Below are 27612 nucleotides of genomic sequence, written 5' to 3'. Positions count from 1 at the left end.
ATAACAACGAAACGTTGCGCTTTAAAGCAAACAGGGTGCTCTTTAGGTCTCTGAGCGAGAAACTTCCGTCTTTGAAAAATATATCTATAGAGAGTGAAATGTCTACTTTCAAATGAAAAAACAAAATTCAAATAGAAAACGTGTGTGTTAGCATGGATGATTTACATAAAATTTAATGTGTGCAACGTAGCCTACACTTTGCATAAACTGGCTTTCAGTTCAATATAATAACTACATTTTGGGTTTTTATTCAACTAAGGTGGGCACGCTGTGATCTGTACTATATTTTTACTGTAACTGACAGATTTCGGCCAAAAATAAATTAATAAAAAAAAAAAAACGGGAGTGGGAGGGAATGGGAGTAATTCTTCCGGGAGTGGAATGGGACCGGATTTTCCCCCAGTTAGTGTGTGTGTATGTGTGTGTATGTGTATATATATATATATAAAAAATCGTCATTGGTATCGTTATCGCAATAAATACCTGAAATTATCGTGATAAATTTTTTAGGCCATATCGCCCATCCCTAATATAGAAATATTAAGTGATTTAAATAACAGAAAAGATAGGGTAAACGTACCCATTAAGCACATTTCCATTTTTGAGATCAGATTATAAATAAAAAAAATTTTTTATCCTACTTGAGGTCTTAACCAATTGATATGTTTGTTACTATATTCCTCCTATAAGTTCAAGTCAATCAGATCATTGCACTCTGAGATATGGCTCTTCATGTGTTCACGCTGTCTGGCGGCCATTTTGAAAGCTGTCTAAAAATCTAGCCCAAAAGAGTGTTTAAAAAAAATATATATATATATCTATATATCATCACACAAGATGACCTTCCGCACTGCGATGACGGCAAGTTGGGGTCAAACCTTATCAAACGATTAATAAAAAAAAATTAACACGTTAATTTTATTAATCGCATGCGTTAACGTTGACACCCGTAATATATATATTAGTAGTGCTGTCAAACAATTAATCAAGTCACCTTTATTTATATAGCGCTTTTACAATACAGATTGTGTCAAAGCACTTAACAGCATCAAATTGGAGGATAGAGTGTCAGTAATGTATAATGATAAGATTAAACACTCAATTTTCAGTTAAAGGCATTTCATTATTGAATTCAGAGATGTCATTGTCTAGCTCAGTTTAGTTTAAATAGTATCTGTGCAATCAAATCGGCGATAATCGCTAGAAATTAAGTGTCCCCAACTGAGCAAGCCAGAGGCGACAGCGGCAAGGAACCAAAACTCCCTCCGAGACAGAATGGAGAAAAAAACCTTGAGAGAAACCAGACTCAGTCGGGGTCAGTTCTCCTCTGACCAGACCAAACCCGCAGTTCAAAAGTTTGTTTCTATTCTTTTATTTTGTTGCAATTTTAACAATAATAGTATTGTAGTTAGGCATTTTATTATATTTTTAGTTATTTTGTTATAATCGTGATTTAATCGCGTCCAAAATAAAGGTTTTTGTTTACACAATGTGTACTGTATTTATTGTGTGTATATAAATACACACACATGCATGTATATATTTCAGAAAAACATGCTATGTTTATACATATATTTACAGTATCTCACAGAAGTACACCCCTCACATTTTTGTAAATTTTATATCTTTTCATGTGACAACACTGAAGAAATGACACTTTGCTACAATGTAAAGTAGTGAGTGCACAGCTTGTATAACAGTGCAAATTTGATGTCCCCTCAAAATAACTCAACCATTAATGTCTAAACCGCTGGCCACAAAAGTGAGTACACCCCTAAGTGAAAATGTCCAAATTGGGCCCAATTAGCCATTTTCTCTCCCCAGTGTCATGTGACTCGTTAGTGTTACAAGGTCTCAGTGTGTTAAATTTGGTGTTATCGCTCTCACTCTCTCATACTGGTCACTGGAAGTTCAACATGGCACCTCATGTCAGAGAACTCTCTGAGGATCTGAAAAAAAGAATTGTTGCTCTACATAAAGATGGCGTAGGCTATAAGAAGACTATTATATCACATGAAAAGATATAATAAAATATTTACAAAAATGTAAGGGGTGTACTCACTTCTCACTAGTACTCACTACACATTAAAATTATATATATACACATTAAAATTATATGCTATCAATTTCATAATTAATAGTAGTTAAGTTTATTAATAAAAGAACATTATACAGACACTTATTGAATGGTATTTGATGACTTGTTACTTGCATTTAATATTGTACTTTCAATAAAACAGTTGCCCTGTGTAAAAGCTGCATTTATGCAGTGATTTAAAGGCGATGTTGATTAGCATTGCAATATAAATATACATTATCTGTGTTCTTCAAGCCATCTCAGGTGTTCTTATTAATGATAAACCGTATATTGTTGCATTTGTTTTGATTCTCTTTATTTCATCAGTCAAAACATTTCCATCTGTGTTTTATTCAGCTACTGTGATAGCCAGATGCCTGTCAATATAAGCAGGGGTGCACATAAGTGGTCCGCTTGCACGACCAAAGTTAAAAAAAGGCTACCTGCTGCCGTGTTCAAAGCAAAACTGTCTGCGACATTTCATTCACTGACGCTCTTCCATCAGCAGCGCTAAACCCGGAAGCGCATGATGCTTACTTGCCAGCAACCCGCCAAAATAAAAGCTCGCTGAAAAACTTGTGCACCCCTGACTATAAGGCATTACCTGGAAAGGCAGTTTAATTGATCTACCTTGCAGGAGGGTAGCTCTCCGGGAACAGGACTGGACCCCTGCCTTTATTCTTATAGACACTGTAACTGATTCAATGCTTTTATTTGAATAGCTATCTATAGTTCTGTCAGTTTTCTCTCCTGTTTGCTAAAGTCAACACCATGTTCACTCTGTACAACCAGTCTAACCAGTGCTTCATTGTTTATAACTTCCTTAAGATGGAGGTGTAATCTGTGAAAGCATGTGAAATGTGATGCCTGTAGGGTGCACTATGATTAATCAACATTTATAATCACTGGATCTCTGTTGCAGGCTTCCCGCTGGTCTTTAAAAAGTCTTAAATTGGGTTGTAGTGTACGACATGATTGACATTTGCTGGCTTTGGCTGCCTCCAAGCTAACGCATACGTGCCTGTATTGAATATGATTACGCATCGCTCCAGTAGAGTTATTGTAAGCCAATTTGACATTACACAGTTTACACAACTTTTCCGTTTCCTTCTAATTCAAATAATCCCACACCTTGCTGGTTCTTCGACGGTCATCGAGCTCGTCGCAACTGACATGAAGAAAACGCATGCAAGGTCTGAGGTAAAAATTTAGTTTCCGCCCAGATACGCTTTTAAAAATATTTAAAATGTTTTAAATGTAAAGTTAAAATGATGGTAATTTGAATGATAAAATCTCTCTCGTGTAATCGACTATTGTTTTCAGTGTCGACTAGCAGGAGCTGTACCGTTTAGTCGACTAGACCCGCACATCCCTAGTACAAATTAGTGTTTATTAGTGCTTTAATAAATGTAAAATAATTTGAATACAAATACTAATTTACAACATCCAACAGCACAATGAACTGTTTTGCACAGTTAAATGGATATTGCTGACACCCCCTCAAACACTCAAGTTCATGCTAGCTCTTACCTTACAAATAAGATGGAAAGATAAATGAATAGTTTCCATGGTTCTAGTCTTTGCATCTGTTTGTTTGATATTTGATACAGGTCTCCTCTGTTGGAATAGAATTGGCTAGATGGCACTGTCACAAAACATAGGGTCCGAGAACTGCAGCTTCTGGTATTGCAGGAATATAGTATTGGGGTCAGTATCACCGTAGAGTGCCTTTCAACCCTCACAATACTCGATGTTGGTTTTAATTTCCCATTCGCTTTGTCATGTCATAAATGGTAGACACTCAAGTACAATAGAAACATTAGCTGAGCTCACACACATTTTATGTAGATAATTATTCCATAAACAGTTATTCGAATGCAAATTATATTTTCTGAAAGGTATGATGTCCCTTTCCTAAACAGGGTTATTTGTTTGCTTTCAAATTATAAATACATACAATTTTTACGTAAACCATGTGTTTTTAAAGAAACTCATACAATTTGCACGTGTTTTTTTTTTTTTTTAGATATTTTTTTGATATTTGGATTCAGTTTTTTGCTTGTATGTTATTGCCCCACACCTAGCTATTGAACACACTGGATTATATAGATATGATTGAATTATTTAAATTATTGTAAAATATCAAGATGACCGGGTGGACACACAATGCAGAACACACAAAATATGACAATGAAGCATTTATTCAGCTTCTAAAAAATATCATAATAAATAATATAATTACATCCTCAATCACATTGATATACCCCCCCCAATTAACTTTCATTCAGTCCACCCTGTCATGCGTCTGTCCACTCTATCGAGTCTAAATGGCTGACACGTTAAGCTTGGGAAAAGCAAGCAAACTCATACGAAGAGAATTTGTCAATTGAAAAGTCACCCCCTTGTTCACCTCGGCGGTTTAATTTCCCGCCACTGAAGAGACACATCTGTTGTCCTGGTGTCACTAAAGGAGATGGCCTTTTCTTAAAGGGGCGGAGTCCCCAATACTACAGGGTGGACAACCATTCAAGAGACATGGACAAACTCTACTTAGTTTTTCAAATTGAGTTTAACACAAAATTAACTAATAATAGAGGTTTTTTTTTTTTTTTTATGATTTGACTATTCTACTCATTTAAACTTGAGCAGTGCATGGGACATGACATAAAATAACACGCATCCTCTTACACAAATCTAGAAAATGTATCTAAAGAGCCAAGTAATGCTTTTATGAATATAAAAACTTAACATAATGACTATGAAAGGGTGTGTTATATTAGGCCAAGTTATCATGTCAAATGAGTTAACTACAGGACACCAAAAGGCACCCTACAGTGACATTGACCCATGTTATTACCCTGCAAACTTATTAAAATTATTATACTAATACTTTTAACTCCATTTTCTTAAAAATGGTTTGAAATGTGAAGTGTATCACTTTATAAAACTCTTTTGTTTTTGTGAAAACTTGTATCTGAACTGTAAATCATGCTTTTTACAGTCATTTTACGGTTTAATAGGTTTCTATAGACATTGCCCTACCCTGCTCATATGGTATTCATTTTATTTGTGCAGGTCTTAAAGGTCTTAAGTCTTGAATTTTAGCTTAAAAGTGTTGTCCTGGAGCGTTTCAGACATCTCTCTTACTGGACTCGCCCGTTTTCTGAGACCGTGCTGGAGCCCGGGGCAGCTCGAGCTCACATGCGTTCGGTGCGGTCTGAAACCAGTTTCTTGTCTTTGTTTCTCGGGTTGCCTGCATGCCGAGATATGATTCATTGTTCTGCACTGAAAGCCTTGCATCGAGTCTATTCGTTACAGATACTTGACCCATTGCAGACATGGTTGAACAGGATACTTGGGTTTTCCCTCGTGTTTAGCAGCATAAAATTAAACTTTAATGAAAATTAAAAATATTCCTAAAAACTCCCATCTGTATCCTCAGGATACCTTTCTGATGTTTATGCATTGTTTTTCATGTCAGTAATCCATTCGACCCCAGTAGGTGACTCTGTGTTCTGAAGAGATTTTCTTTTTATCTGTAAAGTTTCTAGCCAGCTGTCTCATGAATGTGTACAACAGTTGGCCAGAAGAAGTTTGTAGTCGATTGAAGGTCATTCTTTTTTTTTTTTTTTTCTTGCACACCTCCTACACTTAAGAGTATGCATCATTTAGGGCTGTCAAAATGGCTGAAACTAAATTAGAATTTTGTACTTAAATACTATCTATATTCGAATTTAAAAGGCATAATTTCTCTTAGGCGGAAAAAAGGCCACAAAATATTACTAATGCATGTTTCTTCTAACACGACTATCTTTTGAAAAACGTGCAAACTACAAAACAGCATCATGTATGTTTAGTTTAATACAAAGGACCAAAAACCAATCACAAAGTTCTTTCTTCATTTACAAATGTGGTTTAAGTAGGATGGGGAAAAAAAACGCCATAAAGTCCAGAGACATGTTTTTTAAAAGTTGAACTTGAATTAATTTTACTTGCTAAACATGCAGCTCTCTTGTGAGACGCGAGTGCAACGCTGATGGCCCTCTAGAAAATGCCATAAATATGCGTTCTGTGTGAATGGCTTGTTTTCAGTTTTGCCGTAAATGAGATCTCGGCATTGATGTTCCCTTTTTCCGCAATGTTTTGAATGGAAAAACGCAGCAGTGTGGGTTTAACTGGATAAGTTAAAAGTACTAAAATGCAACAACACCTTCGTCGTCATCTCGTGCGCCACTGATAAGCCTGCCTGACGCACACCTAACATTAATGCAACGTTTTTGCATTCGGATGTGGATTATTTGAAATTCGACACATTTGAAATTCGAATTTTTAATTTGTCAGCCCTAGCATCATTGTTCTTCAGAGGACGTTGATTTATCCCTGGGGTCGTGTGGATTACTCTCACAATGGCTGCGGGTGCATTTTACGCACTGGCATTTGGGAGTCTATTAACGTTACTGTGATTAGCTCCAGATGTGGTGTTTTCGTAATTATGAAAGTGTATTAGGTGTTCTGAAATGCTGAATTGAGTTTGCCTTGAGTTAATGGTTTTAAACGGCATGCCTCTGAAAGTTAAGCCAGGCTACCTGCTGTCTTGCAGACGGACTATGATATGGTGGACTATCTGAACGAGCTGCGAGAGGGCTGTCTGGAGGCCTACACTGGGATCATCCAGGGCTTGAAGGGAGACCAGGAGAACGTGCACCGTAAGTTCAGCTGGACCTCGTCATGCAGACCAGCGTTCAGTGGATTCATGTTAAAACCATGTGTTTCCTCCTGCAGCTGATGTAATGCTGGTGCAGCCTCGTGTTGAGTTCATCTTGTCCTTCATTCACCACATCGCTGAGGACGAAGACCGATCCGACGGAGTGGTGGCCAATGCTGTCGGACTCATAGGGTAAGAACTTCTTGGTTAAATCACTCAACCGTGTTTTTCTGCGGCACAGCTGTGGCAGAGCTCAAGATTACCTGCCCTGCCAAATAAGTTGTTTGTTGTTTTTAACCCATGTAACCACCTTATTAATTACAATATTTCAGTTTGACACCAACATTTTAAATACCAATGCAGCTTCAGTTCTCGATTCCAGTTTTGGTACCACAGCAAAAACTACTAGTCTAGACAAATATAAAGTTCAAACGTTAAAACGTGTAAACAGCGAGTTATAAAAGATATAAATGATTGAAGTGTTTGAGGTTTTTCAGGTAGGTCTGATAGTACTCTTGTCCTGTAGGATTTCTTTCTTCAATACTGAAATAATTGGGATAGAATTCAATAGAATGGGTTAGAATGGCTGAATTCATGCTTTCTCTGCTCTCGTGTGGATAAGTCATTGGGCCTCATTCATGAAACACGAGCAGAACGAATTTGTGTAAATCGTTCGTAAAGCTGTTCTGACGTAAATTTTCGGGTTCATGAAAATGTTCGTATTTTCGAAATGTTAGTTGGTACGAAAGAAATCTACACCTGCTCTCTACCAGGTGTAAATGGTGCGTAAAACGTTCCGTGTTCTTTCTGGCAAACTGATGACACATTATTTTTTATTTGTATTTTTTGTAGCTGAGAGTTAATGAACTGTTTAGCTCCGGTAGCTTTGGGTAGAACACCGCACTTGTGACTGTCTTTTTACCCAGCTGTCCAATCAATGGAGAAGGGGCGGGACAAATACTACACCGACCAATCATCCCACTTATACAACAATAGAGAAGTTAATATTACTGGTTACTGCTTTTTAATATTCAGTGATATTCTTCAAAATGAGATACTGGTAATACGTTACTACTGTGGATATTCCACTTCATAGCAACCAAATCGACAGCTGGAAACTTTTTTTTTTTTTTTTTTTTTTTAATATACAGTCAATGGGGAAAACGCTGTGCCGCCACAAGCATTCTCAAGCGCCACCAGCAACCACTAACAATATTTATTGTTAGCCATATGGCCTATTAATCTTTTTTGCATTTATGCAATATACAGGAGCCAAACCTGAGAAAGTAGACCAGAATATTCCACTGCGTTCCTGGACACGCAATTTGTGGGGATTATGCTAATTGTGAATGAGCGTGCACAAGCGCCCTAATTACGAATGATTGGAATTCATTAACATACACATGTTTTACTATCAAATCGAACGTTTACGAAGCGTTTGTGAATCCGGAGGAGAGTTTTCGGGAAGGTCTGTTTTACACGCACATTACTCAAGTTTACTCCTATATTTACAAATGTTTCATGAACGAGGCCCAATGCGTGTAGAAGGACACGAGTGACTACACTACACTTTCCATTTGTGGATCAATGCTTTCTAAAATGGCAGCTTGTTCATTGCTCTGGCACAGGTCTTCTGTTGTTCTGGCACATAATCAAGTTGACCCTTTTTCTCCCCCCCCAGTGACCTGTGTACAACTTTTGGCAAAGATGTGATGAAGCTGGTAGAGGTTCGACCTCAGATCAACGATCTGCTGTCTGAAGGCCGGCGGTCCAAGACCAGCAAGACCAAGACCTTAGCCACATGGGCCACAAAGGAGCTCCGCAAGCTGAAGAGCCAAGCTTGGTATGTGATGCACCTCACGTAAATCTCACCTTAGAGGTCACGTTTGACCCCAAAAGAAGCATGTTTCGCAAAGAAATCCTTGCGGCCTGTTCACACCGGCACAAAAAGTCAGATTTCTGCATGTCGTTCATCTGTTGGCAGACAGGCTTAGTGACACTGCAGTTTGACCGACAGTAGGTGGCGCTCTTGACAAAGAGCTTGCTGTTTGCGTATCAAGATGCTGACATGCTCTGGCTGGTATTTCTCATTATCGCCCTTTGTTCATTTGTGAAAATCTATTTCCTAGAGACATCAGTATCAGTGACACTCGCCTTCATTAAAAAAAAGATGTCATTTAAACAAATGTTAAAAAATATACAGTCTTTGTTTCTACATTTAATTTGAAGGTTGAATGTGAGATTATTGCAATATAAAAGCGTTTTTAAGTCGATTGACTGCACTAGTTAAAATGTTATCGAACAATCCTGGTGTGAACAGGCCTTTATTGCTCCTAAAATTAGTTTTTTCATAGAATAAAAGTGAAGCCGTTAAGTGGTTTTTGGGTGAAAAGTGTCCTGCACGTGTTTTTGTGAAGTTCATCTAACATCTTACCTGAATTGAAGGTCCTCAAACGCCTTAGTCTGCCACAAACCGTGTGGTTTTGCTCCGTGTAACGCGAGTCTGTCTCTTCAGCCGTGTGTGTTCTCCATTGTTTTCTCTTGGTTTGTTTTCAGATTACCGGCTGTGGAAATTCTATCAAGAATAATGGAAATCAAACCCACTGAGGTTTCTTCTGTCTTTTACACATAGACGTCAAAGCAGAAGTGACGTGTGCGCTGAGATGAGTGTCTGAGAATGAGTGAGAAAGAGTGAGAGAGAGACATCACACCACCTTCAGAGTTCAATTCCAGCAGCTGCCAGCAGAAAAACTCAGCGGCCCACGACCTTCACCTCATCAAGCCCTCTTCTCCATGTGTCTCTGACCCCACTAATAAATTATTCCACGTGATCCACATTCTCTCTTTGAAAAGCTAGTGCATCATATTAGTACACGTTTGCCAGCCTGTCTGCATTTAGCTCGAGAAAGGACCGTTGTGCATCTGCAGAACACATCTTTGGGCACGTGTAAGACGCTACGACTGCAGATGTTCCCTATTACACAATCCATTTGTCAGAAGATACAAACCGAGAAGGAAATGATGCTGCTGGAGTTCCTAATGGCGTGACTGGAGTGTGAGTGTGTGAATGAACGGAGGGGGTCGCTGTTTCCACATCCCCTCTTACTATTTCAACCAATAATAAATAAACATGATAAATATCTTGTTTGCAAATTCAGTGAGATGCACTTAATGTAAACATAGGAGAGCGGCAGGTAGTCAGGGATGGGCAGCACTCGGGTGAACTGGCGACGAGCGTTCATCCTGCTTTCTCAGTCAATTGCTGCGGTATATATATTTTTTTTCCCCCCCTCCTTTTTAAAAAAATAAATAAATAAAAAAATAGAATTAAAAATAAATGGTTCTGTTATTAGTATGCTAGTGTGGATGGTGCAGATAGACAGAGCTTTCGCCTGCCCTGGAGAGGGAAGACTATTGCCACTCGGTGCAAGTTCTAGCAGAGCAATCCATGTTCAAGGGGTACAGGAATTACACTTCCACTTCCTCCTTTATTCTCCTTCGTTTGTTTTGCAGGAAAATGAGTGCCAAATCCATGCGGATACCAATGGACTTGAGCTTAATATGTGTTAACACGTAGAAGATGCGAAATAAACATGTCAACGATGTCACAATCTGATTTGCATTGATGTGCTTTGGTTGTATTTTTTTTCTTCTTGCGGCACTTAATTGGAGTCATTCACCAAGCTTTTAAAAAAAAAAAAAAAAAAAGAATGAACAGAATCAGACGTTTGTATGAGGTTATATTTTTCCATTGATATGAAAATAAATAAAATTGAACAATAAAATGTACTTCTGATACATTTCCTGTGTAATGCAAACGGCCGTCGCTTCCTTTATTTCCTAACTTCACCAGATCGAATGGCACTTAATGTGTGGAAGAAATGGCCTTCTGACGGTGGTGTGGGTTTCCTTGCTGGATGTCTCTTCCCCTTTCTCCACATGTATGTGGGTCATGTTGATGTTCAACATTGTTCTGAAATGTTCTTCATTAAGTTTCTGAACTAATGAGGGCGTAATGGGAAGCTTTCCAAAAGCAAGCTGATGCTGCAAGAGCTGTTCGCCTACAACTGAAGAATCTGCCTTTACCAGAACCATTGTGGTTTATAAAATCAGTGTGATGATTCTGAGGTGTTTTTATCAAGTAGTGAGATTAAAGGCAAACAGTTTTTGCATGACTGGTATTGAATAAAAGAACCTGATGTGAAACAGTGGTGCGGTGTACTTGTTGATGGACTTCACATTTGCAATGTTCGCATAATACAGATTGTGAACTCTCAAGCCACTTGATGCTTTTATAAGTCGTTGGAAGTCAATAAATGAGCGACTTGAAAGTTTGGTGTTTCGTGCTGATGTTTTCTGTTCTTCATTGCCTGCTGGCTGTTTATATGACACGTGGAACCAAGGTCTTGATAAGCACCATTGCTACCTTAAACTTTAGGGGAAACTTTGTTAAACAACATTGTCATTTGTTTTATGAAAAAAAATGTAAATGTAGAAAAAACTTTAAAGATCATAGAGTTGCAATGAGGCTGTAAATATGATCAAACGCTTCATGAGCTTCGTCTTTGCAGTGGCGACACGGGCAGGGGTTTGATTCAAAGCAAAGTACTGTTGACATTTCTTCTCTTGTGTGCTTTGAAATCATACAAAATAACTCTCACCACTTCTTAGCTGTCGGGGGAATTCCAGAAAGCAGGTTATGTGATTTGCCCCGACACGTTTACTGTCAAGCAAGCGGATAACCTCAACTTTCAGATCCAGAAGCTGATGTGGCTTTTAGGGTAAGAAGCTGCAGCAGCTTACTCTGAACATGACCTGCTCCAGGGTCACTTTACTACAGCCGCATTCACTGCATACGTGTCCCGTTGAGGCTCTGGTGCTTTTACAATGTATTATAATTGTTTATATTAGTATAAGCCTTGCTGTATGACATACATGTGCTTTTATTCTCGTTGTACACAAATTTGGTTAAGTATTAAAAAAATGCTCAAAAAAAGGGAACGTTTAAATCACATATTAGAACTTGAACTAAATATACGTTGAAAATCTTTACTTATACATTATGAGTTTGTTGAAAACAAGATAATGTGACACTGGAAGCCAAAGCCATCAGTTCATCGAGGGCTGGATTCAAAACCGTACTGAAGATCAAAATAAAAACTTGAAATGACACGCTGATTGAATTGAATTTCATCACAGCAACTCCTAATGTAAGTCAGTAGCTTTATAACCTCCGCATGCCTGTACACACTCCGACAACATCTAGACACGCTGCTGATATGATGGTGGATGGTGTTCTGTGGGATCTCCTGCCAGACCTGGATCAGAGCCTCGGTGAGCTCCTGGACAGTCTGTGGCGCTTCATATGCTCCGCTACATAGTGTCCCAGAAGTTCTCAACTGGATTCAGATCTGGGGAACATGAGCGCCAGTTAATAGCATCAATGCCTTTGTCATCCAGACTCTGACCACACGAGGCTGGGCTTTGTCATGCACCAGTGTAAGCTCTGACGGTGGCTCTGAGGATTTCATCCCGGTACCTAACAGCAGTAAGGGTATCGGCTCACACATGAAGTCTGTGCATCCCTTCGAGATATTCCTCCCCAGACCGTGAGGGAGACTGTGAGCCCAGGTCCCACTACAGGAAGTCAGACCCTCATGCCATCCTCATGGAGTCTGTTTCTGTTTCTGTTCCTGCTGGAGCTCATTCTGTAGGATTCTGGTAGTGCTCCTCCTGTTCCTCTTTGTACAAAGGAGCAGATACCGGTCCTATTGCTGTCTTGTTGCCCTTCTACAGTCCTGTCCAGCTCTCCTCATGTAATGGCCCTTCTGCTGGTATCTCCTCCATGTTCTTGAGACTGTGCTGGGAGACAGCAAAACAACAAAAGACAAATTGGTCAGGAAGGATAAGGAGAAAGCAATTGTCTGTGGCAACAACCAGCGAAAACATTCTCATTTGTGTAAGGTGACCAGATGTGCCACCTCCCGGGGAAATACATCATTGATCATAACCACATAAAGACATGAGTCCACACTACCTTACAATACACTTCTTGTAGGGGGGTAGAGGATACAAAGGGATCACAAATAAACACTGATGAAGCAGCACCCAGTGGTTAATATCCATATTAAGAATCCAGTCCCCATTCCAAAGCCAGCATCAAGGAACATGACAGGAATGATCGGTCCAAATGAGTGTTCAGGATGAAGCTGGCCATATACACAACCCAACCCAACCAACAAAGCCAAAAACGTCACTTACATTGAGCTGAAAGAAAAATGATGTTCCTCAAAACAGGGCAAAAAACAGCAGCTTGAAGAACAGATGAGCTCCTACTCTGCATACTTTGTTGACTGAACTTAATCTCAGACACGTCCTGTATATATCAGCCACTGATACTCTGACACAAGGTGATCCTCAGGGTCCTTGGTTCATTTCTCATCATTTACATGTACAAGTAGAGTTGATGTAGGGTTTCAAAATCAGACCCATACCTCCTGACAAATGAAAATGAAACGCATAAGAGTGCAGGTTTGCATTTTACCAAAACCTGGTAAAATATTCCCTTCTAAAGTGTAGTGTTAGGTTAACTAGGATAGTGTTCAATTTCATAGTATACACATGGAGCATATATTCACTGTGTTATGATTTGATAGAGAACAAAGTTTTGAGAAGATTTATGGCTGACTGTTGTGTCATCCCTGCAAAGAGGCTGTTGTGCAAATATTAGACTGCAGAACATGGTGTTAGGAGTATAAAATAATCAGCAACAAGCTCGTAAGCTGTACAGTTAGTTTAGTTTTGAATTGGTTCCATTCTGTCAGTGAGACGAGCTGACGGCAGACTGCACAAGTATGAATCAATTTCAAGTGTCTCCCACCGAAAAATGCATGCTCAAAGCAGATGACGGGCCAACATGGATAAAACGTTGAGAACTATTTTGGATTGCATCTGGTTTGGAGATACAGCAGGAACGAAAATCAAGTGAATGTCATGATTTACAAGATGGGTGAGGAGGCTGAAGACATAGCATAAGTCCAAAAGCTCAAGAGCTGGCCATGCCACTTATTTTTCAGCGATATCGTCTACATGATTGCACAGATACTATTTCAACTGAACTGAGCTGGACGATGACATCACTCAATTCAATAATGACATGCCTTTAACTGAAAATTGAGTGTTTAATCTTGTCATTTTACATTATTGACACACTATTTTCCTATTCTGATATTGGAGAGTTGCTTTGACACAATCTGTATTGTTAAAAGCGCTATATAAATACATTGACTTGACTTGACTAGCGGAGTGTGCTCTGAGGCCCCCTGGAGGCCGGTCTTCCTTGGATTCATATGCCAAATAGATGGCTTCTATGAGCTCTGTTCTCTCACCCTGACCAAGGTAGGCATTATTAGGCAAAGAGAAGGAAATGCTTAAAGCAGAACATTGTGTCAGAACAGCAGAACAGAACAGATGGGCCAGTGCATCCACGCCGAGAGGGACATCCTCGTCCAGTAGAGAGAAGAACATAGGACAATGGGTGTTTTCGCATGAGGTGAAGAGATCGGCATCTGCCTGGCCAAATCTCTTACGTAGCGCAGCACTCACTATCTGAGGGTGGAGGCGTCAGTCTCCATAGAGTGGGTTCCCCCTTGTCAACAGGTCTGCGCCCATGTTCAGAACGCCTGGGCATGGGCCGCCTAGAAAGTGCTGCCCACTCCATACTAACAGCCTGTGAGCTAGAGCATGAAGCCTGGAGCAGCGCATCTCCCCCTGGCAGCTGATATGTGCTACAGCTGTGGTGTTGTCACAACACACCAGCATGTGAAGCCCCTGCAAGTGGGGCAGGAAATATTTCAGAGCTTTCCAAACAGTGAGGAGCTCCAAGTAATTTATATGGGCCGAGGGGAGTGTGCTTGGCCATGCATCGTTCGCTGTTCCGCCCTCCTGTGAGGCTCCCCATCCTGTCAAGGTAGACTGTGTAATCTGTTGTTACCACTTTCCGCAACATGATGGCCCCAAGGGGGGTCCCATGAGCGTAAAACTCTGCATTTCTCCAGTGGCGCAACGCTGCAGTGCATGAGCATGTTATTGTGACAGAGCGGCAGAGATCGTGTAATGGGCTGAGATAAAGAGATAAAACCCACTTCATGAATGCCCTCATTCTCAGAAGACACATGCGATACCGGCCCCTTCCCTGAACTCCGAGAGGCAATTCATGAAGAAGAGAATGCACACTTGCAACAGGCGTGCATGCATTGTGATGGAATTCAGCTCCAGACCCAGAAATATCATTCTGGGCAGGAGAGAAATTGCTTTTGCTCACATTCACTCTGAAGCCGAGCATCTGAGTGGGTGGCAGTGTTTTGCATCACTTTGCATCTCTTTTGAATTGGCTATAATCAACCAATCATCTATATAAGTCAGAATCTTGAGACCAACTGTCCTCAGCGGGGTCTAGTGGCCTCCGCACACAGACAGAAAGTCCTCGGGCTGAGAGAAAGCCCGAACGGAAGAACTGTGAACTCATAGCACACACTTTGGCAGGCAAAACGAAATAATTTCCTGTGTGGAGGATAACTGGTTATGTGGAAAAAACATCTTTCAGAATGGCCAATGTTACTCATTCGTTCTCTTTTATAGAACGTAGAAGAAAGCTGTGTGTTAACATTCTGAATTTGTAATTCGTCAAATGTTTGTTCAACACTCTCAGATCCAGGATAGGATGAAGAGAGCCGTCCTTCTTTGGAACTAGGAAATAACGAGAATAAAACCCCTTATTGTGTAAATGCTGGGATATCACTCGAGCAGCTTTTTTTAGGTGTGGCCGCAGCAAAAGACATCTTACCCCAGGACCTAGATGGCTGGTTGGGCTGCTGGCTAGGTGGCATGCTGCGAGCCTTGGGTCTGGCAGCATTCTGATGCGGTCATCCCATTGCAGGCATTTGAGGCGGCTGTGAAGGGGACTGATGTGGTATGGCCTTCCTAGGCAGGCACAATTTAAAGCCTCATCCTCCTTTCTTTTGTCATCACAATGCTGTTGCATGAGGGTAACAGCAGGGCCAAAAAGAGCCTGACCTAGTTCCACTGGAGCTCCTGCTATTCTCCTTTTCTCACTGTATGGCATTCCCCCACGACAGAAAGGACTAAAAAGCATCTACCAGCTTGGATGGCCTGTCGGGCTTCGTGAAGGACCTAGTCGTTAACCATCACAATCTCCTTCCAAAGCGCAGTCGATGGGGAGCCCTTCTCCAGATGTACAGCTCAGCTAAAGGCTGAGAGGAGAGAGGAACAAGAGTTTGTACTGAAAGAACAGAAACCTTGTATAAAGCTTGGAAAATGGAGGCTGAGAAATTGTCCATTTCATTGGCTTGGGTGGCCAGTAGACATCCATGAGAAGGGTTAAGGTGTCTGTAAAATTGAGGTCCACCTGTCACTAACAGGTGGACCGCGGTCCGGGTCCGGACCCAGAAGCCGTCCCATCTGGACCCGGACCTACATATCTAGCTTCTATTTCAACTGGCGCAGCTTTTGTAGTCTTTACGGTAGCGGACTCCGGTCTGAATCCGTGAAGGCTTGTGACATAATGAAATAAATAGCAAACGCTAATTTCTAGTGAATCTAATGTATATCTAGCAGATGAAGGTCAGCTCTAGAGCCGTTTGGGTGCAGTCGTGCGTGCAGTGACGAGAGCAGAGAGCTGCCCGCTGCGTGCAGACAGATGAAACTTTCAGTGGGTGAAAAGCAATGGCATTTTCAAAAATTAGGAAAGTTGACGGGTCCTTAAAAATCTTAAATGTTACAAGAAAGTCTTAATTATGATTTCAGGAGGTGTTAAATGTGGGGACTGAAAGACAAGAATTTCACTATTCTTTGAATAAATGAGCGCTGCACGTTTCAAAGTCATCTGCTTCGCTGCTTTGTGGAGTCTGTCTGTTGGGCTTTGTGTACTGCTGCCGTTCCCAAAGCGCCACCTGCTGGAAGAGAAGGATTTTCCATTTTCAATCAGCCCGTACAGTCTGCTGTTGTCAAAGGCCAATGTGAAAATCAATCCATGTTTTTAAGCAAACATGCAGAGTTGTAAATGTGAACTGGTGGATCAACAAGAAGATGTGTTATAAAATGTAAACAATTAAGGCAGTAAAATATATTTATATGTTATTTAATTAATATAATACTTGATTGTTTTTGTGAAAACCTGCATCTGAACAGTAAATCGTGCTTTTTACAGTCATTTAATTTTTTTTTTTTTTTTTTTTTGTGCAGGTCTTAAAAAGAAAGGTCTTTAAAAGTCTTGAATTTAAGCTTAAATATCCTGCAGATACCCTGGCCTGGCAAAAACCATCAATTGTTTTTTATATATAATTGTTCGGACCTCGGCTGGTGGGGAGGGTTCATTACTGGACCTCGAGCCGTTTCAGTTGAAGACCCCTGCTCTAGACCCACCAAGCCGTGCTTAAGATCAAGCGGGTCCTTCCAGTAATGATGCATGTGCTTTGCGCAGGCAGGGAGGACAGGAAGTAGCTGTTTTCTAGGACCGGGTGGGGGCCTAGTAGTTTGCCGTCATATATGTCCCTCTCCTGATCAGCCGAGCTGAAACTTGGGCAGACAGGATGGTTTCCTCATCATCCGAGCCCTTGAGTAAAGTGGGGTCCTCGTCCTTGTCTGAGCCAGGTGTCTCACAGTCAAGTGAGGAGATGTCAGACAGAAAATGTAATTTCCTCGAGTAAACCCTCATGAGATGGGGCAGCCCCACTGAGATGCAACACTTTCACCCGCTCCAACATCTGAGTCATATTGCTCATCTGCATATATCCTGATGTTGTCCACATACACATTGAAAAGACAAGTGTAAGCACACTTCCGATCGGAATGTTATCCGATCAGCGTATCCTGGTCCAGAGTTAGTCGAGGATGCTCTCTCCCGAACTGTCAGAAGAAAGACGGAGAACACCACGCTGTGGAATGCTAGTGAGACTCGTACACTTATTTCTTTGATTTGTAAAATGTCCCTCGACCCACCACTCCAGGTCGACTTTGCTACAGGGCCATCCTCTGCAGAATTATTTAAATATTGCACAGGAAAGACAGATCCGATCGAGAAGTCAGTTGATGTTGCCAAGTGTAAATGTGCCGTGTCCTGATTGACTGATCTGCTTTATCGGATCACAGTGATCACATGTTAATGCCAAAGGTAAACGCAGCCTTAGAGGTTGCGAGAAGTGAGTATCAACTGAGGAAGGGTAACGTGTGCATGTCTTTTTATGCATTAGGTAAGGACCTGATCCCTTACCTGGCATTGGGCACGTGCTCCTGTCTGTCAAGCCAGGCTTGGTGCAATAGGATGCTTCTGCAGAAGTCAGGTGCGGATGCCCTTCCCATAGGTCAGGGGTGTCCAAACCACGGCCCGCTATCACTCCTGTGGCAGCCCGTGAGGGATTTTTAAAAATGATACGAAACTAGGGGCGTTTTCATCCAGCACCTAAGGCAGTTGGTCTAAAATAGCTAATTTGATGCAATATCAGTAAAATCCAATGCTGTAGCCTGTAGTGCATAACCCCTGATTTACACGGCCACCGGAGCTGATCGCAGCCTCTCGAGTCGATGCTTGTGTTTACACCAGCGACGCCACGGCACTCCGCGCCGCTTCGCTAAAGATAGCCGCCTAGTCTATTTTTGACAGATGCCACGTTCAAGCTGCACAGCAAATACAAAATAAAAAGTCAAAATATGAATGAATGATGCATTTATATAGCGCTTTATTGTGTATTGCTGTACACCCAAAGCGCTTTACAATTATAAAATATATATACCCTACAAAACTGACACAATTGTAAATAAGTTACTTGTTTTAAAAATGAAAGTGATCATTTGTTTTGAAAAATGCCTTTTAAAAAAAATGCTTAAAATGCTCTGTAGACTTTCTAGTATCAGAACAATTGTAATTGCACTGTAATTTCGTGGGGAAAACAATAATTTAAAATAAATCATTTGTCGTTTTATCTTGCAAAGATATGCTTTCTTCTTCTGTTTTCCACACACATTTTTATGAAAATGGATATAGTAGGGTACAACAGGGCTGAAGGCCCACCTTAAGAAAAAATTGCTATTTACTGCACCTAATAGAAAAGATCGTAGCGCCAAACACTCGTCCAAAAGTCCAGTAGACCAATAATATAGATCCAAAAAATACAAAGGTTTATAGACAAAGGAGATCCGCACTAATCCAAACAATCCAAAAAGGCTTATATCATTTATTACTCGGAGGTCACTAAATTGTGCAAAGGTGCAAGAGTCCAAACGTTTTCGGGTATTAACCCTTCCTCAGTGCCATGTGCTACCAGGCACACACCTGCGCTCATTAAACCATGTATTACTGTAAAACACTAAGAAAATACATATATATATATCTCCCAACACACATATATCAATATAACAAATACATTCAAAATGATCCATATACAGTATAACTATATCAAAAAAGTATACAAATACATATATACAAAAATTCTTAGCATCAGTTTTTATATACAGTAAGTAAACATCATAGTCTTTGGAGACCCTCATATATCCTTAAATTATTATAAAAACAATTCAAAGACAAGTCTTCATTCATACCAAGAGGGTGTAGACTTTTAAGGTCAAAAATCCACCTACATTCCTTCTGCAAGAGTCTACGTTCTAAATTCCTCCTCTACGAGTCTGTCAACTGTTCAATAACAACAAAGTTTAGATCTAAAACCGAATGAGACATCTCAACAGAATGACAAGCCACGGGAGATTTTAAATCTTTCCTTCTGATAGCACATATGCTCAGTGATCCGAGTCCTATTCACTGCACCTAGAATGTAGAATTACAGAAAATATATATACGTTGTATTGAACATTAATGGAGTAACAGATTTTGTGTGAAAATAAATCATTCAAGTTGTTTATTTTGTTTAAAAATCGTATAAATGTATGAGGTGGCAACGGACACACGGTACTGATACAAATACTTCAGCTAAAATAATGTTTTTTTAAAATAATGTCTAAGTTAATACTTGTTCAAAACAATCACTTTAGCAAAGTTTGTACTATTTTCTGCTTATTTTGAAAAATAAAAGAATACATTTTTGTTCAATAAATATACTGTCATTAAAATATGTTAATATAAAAAATATATTTTAAAATACAGAAACAAAATCATTTTAATAAGTAAAGATTCTGAAAGCATTGAAGGAGATCCAATAATAATTGAATATAGACTTACAGTAGTAACAACAAATTATATTTTATTATATGATATGATTAATATCATGTTTTTAAATATGATGGTTTCATTCTAAACATGGCGATCATCTCTAATATGGACACGCGGCATAATATATGATATTTACCATCTGAATCTAACCAGGTCATGTCAACAAATGGAAAAGTCAGCCTTCTATTAATTATCATGTTAATTACTGTGCACCTTTAGCCCCAACAGCAGGGGCGCTTTTTACCCCAAATACCATACTTTTACATATTCTTTTGTTATTTAAAAACTGGGTTTCACTTTATTTTGATGGTCCCTTTAACACATTCTATTGACTATAAGTAATGTTGCACCTACATTTCTACTAACTCTCATTATAGTGTTAGTAGTGTATTAGTTGACTGGTAGGGTTAGGGTTAGATTAAGTTGACACGTTCTTGCAAAGTTACTTATAGTCAGTAGAATATCTGTTGGGAGACCAACACAATAAGGAGTTAGTAGATATGAAGCAGACAGTCTACTAATACTCTTATGAGAGTTTGTTGACATGTAGTTGCAACATTACTTAGTGTCAACAGAATGTTCAAAAGGGACCATCAAAATAAAGTGTTACTGAAAACTGTTGCTTTAGTTATCTTAAACAAAACTGAAAATCATAAAGAAGACCTTTGTCTCAAAATATATGCACAAATTTTAGCGATTCTCATTTGATACTTAAAACTACAACATTTAAAAAAATAAAATATTAGATCAAGTAAGCACACCTAACTTTGCGCTGGTTCAGACAAATATACAGGTGCATCTTGAAAAGCGGATGTTTTGGAAAGTGCTACGCCATGTTTTTGTGCCATCTAGTGGTTTAGATGAAAATAATATCAAAGGCGCCTTTAGCCCCGTTGTACCCTACTATATTTTTTTAGATTATAAATTGCGGTTTTTTTTTTTTTCATCTGAAGCATGCTGCGATTTTCAAGGCGACTAAAAGCAATCGAGGTGACGCACAAAGCGCGCACATTAGGATTGATAACGAACGAGAAAAGGCAAGTGAGTTTGTTTTGAGTTTGTATTGTGCATTTTCTAGCAACCACGCACTAGTTTCAGTTTCACTTTAAATATTTAGGCTGGGAGTTTATAATATTTGTTTATAGTGAATGCCACTATAATTTGTGTTGTTTTTTTAGATTTTTGTTCTTTTTTCTATTCTGAACACTGCTAAATTTACAGGATTTATTTATTTTTTTTTTTTTTTTGTGGAGTGTGGGGAATATATATGTTTCTAATGTATGTAAAGGTTTCGTTTATTTGAAATTATTTCTTAATGAAATGATAAAATGTGTCTTACAGATCAATTGACTTGTATGACTTATCTATGTCATAAAGTGCTCATAAATATAGGTAGAGATGGTACAAGAATAGAACTGCCATGTATGTACAAGTATACACACAGTACAGTAGTGAGTGAGTGAGTGTCCTCACTTAATGTGGAAAACTTGATGTGGCCCTCAAGTCAAAAAGTTTGCCCACCCCTGCTATAGGTGGATCTCAAACACAAGAACCACACCAGCGATTCAGAAGACAGGCTGTGGTGTAGAGATCATACTGCAGAACATGAAACACTTGCTGCTCAGAGCGGTTTCACATCCGACTGTGGACAGTTTCCTCTAGCTTAGAAACAGCTCGTTACTCAAAGAATGTAATATATTACTCATTACTAGTTACTCCTTTCAAAAGTAATATTGTTACTTTACTTATTACTTTCTGGCAACAGTAATTAGTTACACTACTAGTTACATTACTTCTTCTTCATGCCCCACAGAAGTTGTAACTGTGTAACTTCCAGATAAAATTCTTCTAGAATGTTAATAACAACATATTTCTGCCTCATCATTTCACCAAAATCCACATCGGATCGCAGTCAGAAGTTATTACAAACACTCGATAGTGATTTTCAAGTAGAAGTGTTGTATTAATCTCATTAATTGTCAGCTTGAAGCTAATTGTAATTTATCTGTTACCCATATAATATACTCAATAAATAAAGAGTTACATAAACTGGAACAAAGTCTGTTGTCTGAAGGATTTGTGAGATATCATCAACTTGTAGAGCTTCATATTATCAACACAAGGAAGACACGAGTGTAATAGGAGTTTTATTAACAAAGGATGGACAAGAGTAACTAACAACTAGGGGTGGGAATCCTTAGCCACTTCACGGTCCAATCTGATTCTGATTCTGATTCTGATTCTGATTCTGGGAGTCACGATCTAATTACAAAACTATTCTTGATATACATTTTTCCCCCTAATTTCCGTCTGCTGTGCAAATACATCAACTTTACATTCATGTTTATAGTTGGAATCTCTGTATGACAGTATTGTCATCTTAAAAATAATGATGAAGATTGCTTTCATTACTTTTATTTTGTTAACAAAGTTATATTCAGGGTGAACAAGAAAAAAGTTCTCAATCCACAACAGAGTATGACCTTTTTTTAATTTTATTTTTTTAGAACCTTTTCACAAAGAAATGTCTTTAAAGCGAAAATAGTTTGGAGCCACAAAGAATTATCTTTAAAACATAATGCAGAAAAATAGAACCCACCAATAAAATAGAATAAAACCTGACATTGACCAAGTAATTTGTGAGCCTCTCTGTGAAATCCAGGCTAAAGTCTCAAAATCTAATTATGAGATAACAAGCATCAAAGTTGGATTTCAACCATTAATTTCACTATAATGTACATTTTTGACATGGCCTTACTCAGTCAATATTAAAGATATGAAGGTTAAATTTTCACAGAATGTTCTTTACCTTATGAAGGATGATTTTGTGTAGAAAACAGTAAATCACAAAAAAATGACTTTAGCTGGGTTTTCACAGAGAGGGTCACATTTGCTTCGACTTTTCAGAATTTGGTGGACGCTTTGCTTCTTGCTCGAGAGTCTTTTGAGTGAAACTGGCAGTGGGTGCGATCGGAACAGAAGCCTGTTCTCCAGCTCTGGGAGGAATCACATAATTATGTTTCTTCCTGTTAGTTTGCACACAGTACGGCTCTTATCAACAACACCTCTCCCTTTGTCTTGACCAAATCCAAAATGTTGCAGTCGATTTCAAATTTGATGTCACAGGTCGTAGTTTGTCCATCTTTATCCAAACCAAGTGAATTTGCCAGCATACGTGCCTTTATTTTTTCTGCTTCTGGCAGGCAGTCACTATTTGAATTGAATGCAGAATTGATTCTGGATTTTCGAGAATCGATTCAGAATCGTTAGGGAATTATAATGCATTGTACAATCTCATGAATAATTGTAACCACAGGTAATACATAATAACACTTAATTCATTGTTACGCAATACATTTTAAATTAGGTTATAATTATTTATGACAAGATATAATGTATTACACACATTATGAATAATTATAATCCTTTATACCCTTTAAAAACCCTTTGTGACGCACTATACATAAAGGCTTTAAGTAAAGATTTACCAAGTTCTTATCTGGATTTGTCATTCTTTGTTTCTTTTGCACCCACAACAGAGCAAGAACTGTAAAAATGAGGGAACAGTACACTTAGAGGATAGTTCACCTATAAAAATAAAAAAATCTGTCAATTAATAACTCACCCTCATGTCGTTCCAAACCTGTAAGACCTTTGTTCATCTTCATCCCCGTCCTCCGTGATTATCTAGAGTACCACAATACAAGCATGCTGCTGGCGCAGAACACACATGCGCTGTGCCTTGTTTACAACCAATGTGTCAGAGTACTCTCCATAATGGCGGAGGATGGTGACATGGAGGGAACGAATTGTTGAATAAAGTTGTTATTTTTGTTTTCTTTGTGCACAAAAAGTATTCTCATAGCTTTGTAAAACTACAGTTGAGCCACTGATGTCACATGGGCTATTTTAAAGATGTTCTTACTACGTTTCTGGGTCGGGGAACATTTCAGTTACATTGCTGTCTATGAAGGGTCAGCGAGCTCTCGGATTTCATCAGAAATATCCGATATAATTTGTGCTCCAAAGATGAACGAAGGTCTTACAGGTTTGGCGTGACATGAGGGCGAGTCATTAAACCCCCGTTTCAGCACTGGACGTTCACACCTTAGCTCTGAAGAAGACTCCAGAAATGGGCACGTGAAGCTGTGGAAATATGGGAGTGAAGAGGGGAGAAACCAAACAACAAAATACAGACCTACAACACACTCGTTATACAGACAAATGAATATTAAAATATGAGCAAAGAAAGAAAAAACAATCAACAACAGAGATAGGGGCCACCTTGATATATTTAAAAAATATAATAACGATTTTGAACTCTCAAGAAATCTTGTCAATAGAGACTACTAACAACCATCATGAACAAATCAAATATGTTTTGATTCATTGTTATTTGAAGTAAACAAATAAGCAGAGATATTGGTCTATATGAAAAATGAAGAATAACATTTCAAAGTTTTAATAATATAGTCTCAGAACAAATGACACACGTCACTTTAAAACAGAAAGAATAAAGGCATAGTTACTTTTTGTTTACTCTTCTTTGAATTTTCGGTCTATATCATTGTTTGTTATGTATCACAATAATATTAGCGTAGATGCCATTCTTCTTACGATGTAACGAGTACATCGTGTGTTATGGGGAGTGTTCCCGGTTCCGGTTCATCTAATTAATGCAGCCTAACAATCCTTTAACGGATTTGAATAATAGAAGTGTATTAATGTGTTATGTGTAAACCAGGCTAAAGAGATGGGTCTTTAATCTAGATTTAAACTGACAGAGTGTGTCTGCCTCCCGAACAGTGTTAGGTAGACTGTTCCAGAGTTTGGGTGCTAAATAGGAATAGGATCTGCCGCACGCAGTCGATTTTGATCATTGGATCATAAGAGATCATTGTCATGAATAATGCTGATCAAAGTCCAGAAAACTGATGATGTATTCTCCAGCCACGGCAGCCAATCACCACTGCAAATTAACACATATATGTCACTTTTTGTGACGTTGGTTCAACTTTGCTCTTTGAATCATAAGAACGAAATGGCTCCAAAAAATAAAAAAATAAACTTTTCCCTTAATAACAGACATAATGTGTGCTATTGTTATTTTCACGGATGTGCACCCTCTACATATATGTTAGCATCTCAAAAAATGAGTTTTAAGGTTTCATGACCCTTGATATAAAAAATTTTTTCCTGAAAAATGTTAACAGTTATTCAAAAAATGGAGAAACAATATTTGATCAATAATAAATAATCTTTAATAGATATCCACACAGCACCCACAGGGTACAACATCTGTCAATGTAACATCATAAAAATAAAACCAACAATAATAAATATTTAAAAGTCATATATTAAATAAATATTAAATACTTTAAATAATTGCAATTAAAACATCCATTCCAAAGTTCTTAAACTTAGTTTCAGTTAACTTAAACTTAGCAAGGATAACCCATTCAAATGTTTTACACAACCAGTGAGCATTACAAAAATACATTTCCACACAGAAAATGTGAAATACAGCCAGGACCGGTTGGTTGGTCACCGCTGGTCAGCTAGTTAGATGCAGCAATGTGGCGCAGACTGCGGAAGACGTCCTGAGTAAAGCTGCGCAGCTGCCGAAGAGAAAGATGGATGGCCACTTGGACTCGATAATCACTGTTGAGCCGCGGAGAGAGCGCTGTGAACGCTGCCTTCTGGGATACTGTGCTGGGAGTCTGGGCCAGCTGCTGCATCTGAGCGAGGACAGGGGACAGCATTAGCCTATTCTTCTATATGTAGGTAATACTTCTGTAAGGGATGTTAAAGGGTCTGAAGGTAATACCTGGTAGATCTGATCAGACAGGTCTCTGATATCAGCGAGCAGGAGGGTCAGTTCTTCTGTGGAGCTCAAGAGCTCTGTGATGTCCTGCAGAAGTTCACGGTGTAGTTCCAAACCAGCCACAATACGGCTTAAACTCACATCCTGGTCAAAACACAAACGGTCGGAAATATTTAAAGCCTGTAGGTGTGATGCCAGTGACTTTAACACAAAGTTAGCAGGTTTGATTCTGGTGACGCATGAACGAGACACAGTGGTGCTGAACATATAACCTCTGTATGCTAATGTGCTTCATATCAGGTTTACATTTATTTTTAATGGCTTCATCTGTATCTTAATTTTCTATGATAAATGTGACCCTGGAGCACAATCATAAGTAGCACAGGTATATTTGTAGCAATACACTGTAAAAAAAAAATTAAACATAAAAAAAAAACAAACCGTGAAATGCTTGGCAGCACAGGGTGCCAAATGTTATAGTTAAAGAACGTTAAAAAAAACAACAGTCAATGACTGCCAGAAGCAGCTGCCAAACAAAAGCATGTAGAGTCACAGACGTCAAGAATCTGCATATGAATCTCAACAATGGTGACAATCGACAAAATATTCAGATCCGCTCTGATCGTCACAAAACAAGCTTTCTGTTGATTGTCACCATTGTTGAGATTCATGTGCTGATTCTTGATGTTTGTGTGAATCAATAAACCTTTCAAGACACTTTCTATATGATTAAAAAAAGAAGGCAACATTAAAAGCTAAAATATTGAGAGACGATACTCATGATGTGATCAGGTTGCTCTATGATGATTAACTCATCATCAATAAGTCACCAGGTTTATCAGATTCTTCACTAACAATTTTTGCTATAACAAACAAACACACAATTATAGCAGCCGGAGAAAAGCTGATATTATAAAGTCAAGGGTTAGAAGCCCAACTAAAGCAAACACTTATCCCCATAATGGGGACTTTATTCTTTTCAATACAACATTAACGTCTAAACCTCTGTTAATTCTCAATAAGACGTTTTGAATGAAAGAAATAAAGTCAGACTGGTTTGTAATAAGTGAAGATGCTGAGATCTAGAGAGATCTGTTAGTGTGTCATGTTCTGTTGCTGCCAGTCGTGTGACGTTTAAATAATTAATTAATTAGTTAATTTTACAGTGAAGGTGTTTGATCATAAAAAATCAGGAAATACCTGTAAAATAACAGTGTTTGTCCTCCTATTTGTATGCTGTTGCTGCCAGTCATTTGACCATTTTATCATCTAACGGTTTTGTTATTGTATTACTTCCAGATTATTTTTGTAATTTAACATAAATTTGTTTGTAATTTAAGAAAACAGAAAACATACTGTATAAAAATATAGTAGTTTTTCTGTATAAAAAATATGAATTACTGTAATTTGTCAGTAATGTCAAAATACTTAAAATAACAGCCAAGTAGTTAATTCAGAGATAATTTTACAGAGTTTTGATTGCAATTCAAAATAAAAGAAAACAACCTAAAAAAATCAGTTATTTTCCATAAAATTACGATTTATTTTTTTTTACAGTGCAGCCAACAATACATTGTATGGGTCAAAATTATCCATTTTTCTTTTATGCCCAAAATCATTAGGATATTAAGTAAAGATCATGTTCCATGAAGATATTTTGTAAGTGTCCTACTGTAAATATATCAAAACTTCATTTTTGATTAGTAATATGCATTGCTAAGAACTTCATTTGAACAACTTTAAAGGAGATTTTCTCAATATTTAGA

At 38.6% G+C, this 27612-nt stretch overlaps 2 protein-coding genes across 3 annotated transcripts in view; one reads left to right on the top strand and one right to left on the bottom strand.

Moving 5' to 3' along the window:
* Positions 1 to 10571, top strand: part of kpnb1 (karyopherin (importin) beta 1) — a 30245-nt gene extending 19674 nt beyond the window's left edge. Inside the window, exons 19-22 of the mRNA XM_058754413.1 lie at positions 6678 to 6783; positions 6860 to 6974; positions 8464 to 8625; positions 9339 to 10571. Of these exons, the coding sequence (XP_058610396.1) occupies positions 6678 to 6783; positions 6860 to 6974; positions 8464 to 8625; position 9339 (384 nt within the window). The 3' untranslated portion in view covers positions 9340 to 10571. The remainder of the gene's footprint in view (positions 1 to 6677; positions 6784 to 6859; positions 6975 to 8463; positions 8626 to 9338) is intronic.
* Positions 10572 to 25050: 14479 nt separating this feature from the next.
* Positions 25051 to 27612, bottom strand: part of csf3b (colony stimulating factor 3 (granulocyte) b) — a 3937-nt gene continuing 1375 nt past the window's right edge. For both annotated transcript variants that reach the window (XM_058754212.1, XM_058754213.1), the window contains exons 4-5: positions 25850 to 25990; positions 25051 to 25760 (exon numbers count right to left, since the gene is read on the bottom strand). In XM_058754212.1, the coding sequence (XP_058610195.1) occupies positions 25581 to 25760; positions 25850 to 25990 (321 nt within the window). In that variant the 3' untranslated portion in view covers positions 25051 to 25580. The remainder of the gene's footprint in view (positions 25761 to 25849; positions 25991 to 27612) is intronic.

This window comes from Onychostoma macrolepis, chromosome 19 (genome assembly GCF_012432095.1).
Source record: "Onychostoma macrolepis isolate SWU-2019 chromosome 19, ASM1243209v1, whole genome shotgun sequence".
Taxonomy (NCBI): Eukaryota; Metazoa; Chordata; class Actinopteri; order Cypriniformes; family Cyprinidae; genus Onychostoma; species Onychostoma macrolepis.
Note: the sequence above shows the minus strand (reverse complement) of the source record. Positions and strands in the feature narration are given on the sequence as shown.